The sequence below is a fragment of the Trachemys scripta genome, chromosome 3 (assembly GCF_013100865.1).
Source record: "Trachemys scripta elegans isolate TJP31775 chromosome 3, CAS_Tse_1.0, whole genome shotgun sequence".
NCBI classification, from domain to species: Eukaryota; Metazoa; Chordata; order Testudines; family Emydidae; genus Trachemys; species Trachemys scripta.
Genome location: NC_048300.1, coordinates 140,556,931 through 140,562,582, shown reverse-complemented (window position 1 = coordinate 140,562,582; position 5,652 = coordinate 140,556,931). Strand labels below are relative to the sequence as shown.

General features: G+C 45.3%; 1 protein-coding gene across 1 annotated transcript in view; it reads right to left on the bottom strand.

The window, feature by feature from the left end:
• ME1 (malic enzyme 1) overlaps positions 1-3,807 on the bottom strand; it is a 312,509-nt gene extending 308,702 nt beyond the window's left edge. The window contains exon 1 of the mRNA XM_034766123.1: positions 3,411-3,807. Within this exon, the coding sequence (XP_034622014.1) occupies positions 3,411-3,455 (45 nt within the window). The 5' untranslated portion in view covers positions 3,456-3,807. The remainder of the gene's footprint in view (positions 1-3,410) is intronic.
• Positions 3,808-5,652: the final 1,845 nt, after the last annotated feature.

Genomic DNA, 5,652 nt, shown 5'->3' with positions numbered 1-5,652 from the left:
GCTTGGGGCAGCAAAAGTGGTAGAGCCGGCCCTGGTCAGGGGGTGGGGAGCAGGGGGGATTGGTTGGGGGACAGGCATCCTGGGGGGATGGTCAGGGGGCATAGAGCAAGTGTGTTTGGATAGGATGTGGGAGTCCCAGGGGCAGTCAGGGGTGGGGAGCAGGGGGGGTTGGATGGGGGTGAGGGTTCCGGGGGGCTGGATAGGGAGCCAGGCCACGCCTCCCCCAGCCTTCCCTACCTGCCCCTCCATACAATTTCTGCATCCGATGTGGCCCTAGGGCCAAAAAGTTTGCCCACGCATGACTTATATCATAAGTGGGAAAAAAAAGGTGCACATCCAAGGTCTCCACATTATTGAGAAGATATCCATCTGCCAGGTTTACTGGTTGACAGAGGCCCACATCAGAATACCCCCATAGCCCAGCGCATATGGCACTCACTAGGTGGGGAGTTTCTGTTCAAATCCTTTTTCCTCATCAGGGAAAGGAGGGAATTGAACTGGGGTCTCTCACATCCTGGGTGAGTACCCTAACCACTGGGTTACTAGCAATAAGGGAATCCTCCTTTTCTTCCTTCCCCTGCCCCGCACCCGTTTTGTGTGGCGTTAGGCATGCTCCCAGCACACTTACCAGATCGGACCCCATAGGCAAGACAGGTGCTGTTCCGCCTATCTACCCCCAGTTTGTGGACTGCCCTGGGGCTTAGGCATCAGATAGGCATCCGAATGCCTAGAGCAAGACTGCAGTACACATGCCCAGAGGTGGAAATACAGGCACCTAGGGAACTTTTACTGAGGAAATTTAGGCGCTGAGGGAGTTTAAAAGCCTCAGGGTTAGGTGGCAGCCAAACGGGGCATATGTGGATCAGAGTAGTGCATAAATATCGGACATAGGCACCTAAAACTGGGGTTTAGGCACTTAAGTCTCTTTTGTGGATCTGGGCCATGGTGACCAGAAACAATCCATTCAAATCACTAATTACAAGATATTTCCTTTGTTTAATAAATCAGTTTTAAATGCAAAGTGTATTTTGATAAACTTAGTTTTATTTAACTTAAATGTGGAAAAAACCTAACTAATAAAGAAAAATTTTAAAATGCTTTGTTTGTGCGTTTTAAATCCAATTTCCATCCAAATGCAGCTTGACACAAATCTTAAGTAAAAAATTGATTATCTAGTAAATAAGAGTCATTCATAACTTTCTAACAAAATATAAAAATTAAGAATCTGGATGAAGAGGGTAAACTATATAACTGTTTATATAAATGGATATAGCTATACTGTATACTTCTGATTCACAAAAAGTATCAAATTTTGTGTAAAGACTACTAGTTAATTTCAGACCTTACCGAGGGCCTCTTGGTTTGCAGGAAAAGTTCCTGCATACGTTCCTTTGTACTTTAGAACCATTAAAGTTTTTTTTTATTATTATTTAAAGTTCAACTCTATACTATTGGCTGTCTGTTAAATAGTCCTCCCGGTAGGAGTTGGTAGTCTCAGTCCATTATGTCTTATGCAGCCACAATTACATAATAAACCATCACCACAACTGGCAACATTTTTGACAGTGTCCCACAAATTCTCCATTTGCTCTTCTCCCCTCCACTAATAATCATCTATATAGCCACATAGGTTGTAGAATCCCCTCCCATGGGAGAGTCTTTTTCTAGTAAAATGTTACTACTCATCTGAAAATGTTATTGCACGTGTATAACACAAATCTTCATTCACAGCAAAGCGTTTCAGCCAGAAAACCCAATAGAAATCCTGCCTAGCCCTGAAAAGCCAAAGAGGTCCTCTTCATTCAGGGTTGGTTGGGGTGGGGGGGGGCAGAAAAGGGATGGGGTTGTTTTGCCTAAAAGTGGCCTCTACCAGAGGCATTTTAGAGTTCATACTAATTATAGCTCTCTTAAAGTAAGGGGGTGTTTGCTTGTCTTGGTTATTCAGATTTTTTACATGAATGCTGTTACTCCATTTCATTTGTGGAACATTTGAAGTCCTTTATCATCACTCTTTGGATTGGTTTGTTTGTTTAATCACCTTTCATTTCAGCTGATCCCAAAATACCTCACTCAAGACTGTAGATGTAGATTCACAGCAGAAAATATGTGGAATCTTTGTATCCAAGATGGACCAACACTAAAAAAAGGACTCTTCATCTAACTAACATGGATTTTTACTGATAAGTCAATTCATGCAATGAAACTAGAGAAACATTAGTTTATATCAATCTATCCCCATTTTGCCATATGACTAAATTACTTTGTGTGTTTTAACACAAACCTACATTAAAAGTGATTGCAAAATGAAAACAAATAATACTCACAACTGGCCAAATGGATACAACCCTATGCAGTATTTTGAAGACCTAATCTAGACTTGATACAAGAGGCTTAATTTATCACATCTACCTCTGACAGCTACTCTGAGTTTTGTCACCTTTACACTTTGGAAACAACTGTACCGCTTATCATGCCAATAAAGTTCTTTTGATCTGAATTGTGCAATTGTACATGTTTATTAGAACAAATACAGTCACAAAAGGAAAAGCAAAAAATGAGAAATAATGTACTCAAATGAAAGTTAAATATCTTTTTCCTTGTCATCTATCAAAGGTCAAAACCTACTTCAGCATTTGATAGGGGGGAACAGTATGCAGTTGTGATAGGTGGCAGGGGCACTTATACTTCCTCACTAACATCTCCTGAACCAAGCATAGGAGCAGAGCCAGGGTGCTAGGAAAATAACTATGTTGGAACAGAGAATTTGTAGGGGAGCGTATCAGTATTTGAACTTTCTACCAGCATCTACCTTTTTCAGCGCCTGCCTGGGATGGGTGCCTCCTACCCTGTGTGCCAAAAATATGTCTGCTCTGCTTGATGGCAATACTATTATGTAGCAATAGCCTCATTTGCCCAATGGGTAAACTGAGGCATTGGGAGGTGAAGTGACTTGCACAGGTTCATAAAGGGACAGGGGGCACCGCAGGGAGCTGAGCCTATATTAAGAGTCTCCTGGACAGCAGCGGCGTTATCTAAGGCAGAGGAAGCATCAGCTGATCCGCAGGAACTTGGAAGTATCAGAGTTTGTTGCCAAGTGCTGAGTCTACAAGACAACCGCCGCTGTCCCCACCCTGCCGGTGCCCCCCACGGCAGCGACGACCCGGGCTGGAGGCTGGGGTCGGGGTCAGGCTCAGCTCCCGCCGCTTTCCCAGTCGCTGTGGTGTGACAGGTGCCGGCCGGCGACCCCAGCGGAGCAGCGGGCGCGAGGGGCTGGGGAGGCGCCCAGGGAGAAATGTCCCCCGGTTACGCGCCCAGAGCTGGGGGCGGCGAGGACTAACCACCGCCCCCCCCGGCCCTTCCTCAGCAGCGGCCCGCCCGGCCCAGGCGCCCCCCCCCCCCTGCCCCGGTACCTTGTTGAGATGGGGGTTGCGGGTCACCTCGTAGCCCCGCTTCATGGTGAGCTCTGCGGGCTGGGCCGGTCACTCCTGCAGCCGCTGCCAAGGCGAGTGTCCGCCGGGATGGTACCAAGGGGGCGGGGAGGAGGAAGCGCCCTGACACGCCGCCGCCTCCAAGCCGGGGTCACCGGGGCACGAGCGCCGCTGAGTCAGCGGAGGAACCGCTCAGCGACGGGAGCGGCGGGGGGGCGGGTCAGCGCCCGCAGCGTTTCACCGCGCGACTGCGCCGACCGGAGGGAGCCGAGGCCGGGTGGGAGCGGGAGCGGCCAGGGAAGCGGCTGGGGAGGGGGACAGTGGGGGGCAGGCCATGGATCTGGGGGAGATTTGGCTGGTGATGGAGGTGCTGAGGGAGTTGGGAAGTGAGGCTGGGGGTGTGTCCTGAGGGAACTTGGATGGAGGGGGTGAGGGGTGTGTCCTGAGGGGGAGGGACTGGCCGTGTGATGGAGGGGATGAGGGATTAGTGGTGGGTGAATGAGGGGTGTGTGTTTGGGAGGTTGGGATTGGCCATATGATGGGGGGGGGTGAGGGGATGAGGGGTGTATGCTTGGGAGGAGGGCTCGGCCATGTGATGGATGGGTGAGAGAATTAGGGGAGGGGGAATGAGAGGTGTTTATGCTGTGCAGGGAGGCATTTGGAGGTGTAGTAAGGGTTCAGGAAGATGTGAAAACTTGAGGGACAAGGGAATAGGCAAAATATAGGCAGGGAGGTATACTCTTACACCCTCCTACAAGAGCTTTCCTGTGCCATCTCTCCTTTTTGGATGTTCTGTGGGCTTCTCATGCAATATTACTTGGGAGACTTGCAGTTGCCAGTCTAATCATGTTTTGTTCAGTGATATGCTTCATATCAGATTAATGTCATTATGTCACATTATGAAAGTGTGTCATTTTAGGTAAATCAAATGCTTTAATCTTTTATTTTTCATCTAAAGTCTGAGCTTGTTTTTAAAACAGAAGAGTCAATCAATCATTTTAACATAATTATTCGGCATTCACAGTTCATTACATAATTCCATTGTATCAACTCCCCTGTTTTTCTGACAGCCCATCCAAATTCATCTCTATTACATGCCAATTGAAAATTAAGGTTTAATGTTTCATGAAGTGTCTTATGTTGTGCTATTCGTTTTCTGTGAAGCAGAGTATGATAAAAACCACCAAATTTTCAGTGATCTGAATGATAGTGTCCTGAGACAATATGGGCACACCCTGAAGTCAAATCCAGGTAGGCTGTCAGTGGAGCTCTTCGTGGGTGTAGGCGACTGCCTGAACAGATTCAGTTGCAGGAGTGGAGCCAATATTATTATTAAAATTGAAATCTCACCCTCATCATGCTATGTAATGACTATAAAACCTAAACTTCCTGCTAAAGGGCCACTGTAACAAGTGGCTGAATAGTGTTGTATACTTAATATGGTGCAAGTTTCTGGTCTACACAGGGTTGTTGTACCAATTCAACTAGTTTGAGTAAAGGTGTAGTTTTTTTACCAAAATAATTAAATCAGTACAATGTCTAGTCTGGCTGGAGTTATACCAGTATAAAAAGGTGCCTTATCAATATAGCTATCTCCTCTCAGTTTACAGGTATAAGGCTATAACTGTGCCCGCACTAGAAGGGTTATACTGCTTTTAAATATACTAGTAGGTTTTTGTGTGTAGGAAAAACCCTTAAGGACTGGGAATTTGCTGGCCATTCCCTCTATGTATTGCAACCAAATTGATTATGTCACACATCAAACTTAAATCAGAATTTCTTAGTTTTTCTAAAAAAAATGTCAAATTTTTATAAGTAATCTGTAGAGTTGTGTCCTTTTTTGATTCATTATGATTTATACACAAGGTCAGAAAAAAATCTGTTTAGTTTTTGGGATTTGGTGTGGTTTTGGTTGGATCTTTAAACTATACCAATACAAAAAGTCAAGTCCTGTCTTGCCTGAATCTCTTAAGGACTCATTTGTAGCAGTGCTTGGAAATGTATATTGAGAACTTTCTTAGTTCTTAATTGAAGGGGTGGAGATGTTGAATTGTTAACAAAGAGAGTTTTCTCCCCAAAATGTATTAGTTACATAGTTAAGAGACTGTTTAAAAAGCTTTGCTGACAATTAATCACATTTTGCTTCTTGATGTCATAAATCTGCTAATTCTGTAAGTGTCTTTAGACTTTTGTAAGCTTTCCAAGATGGACAAAATCTGTTTGT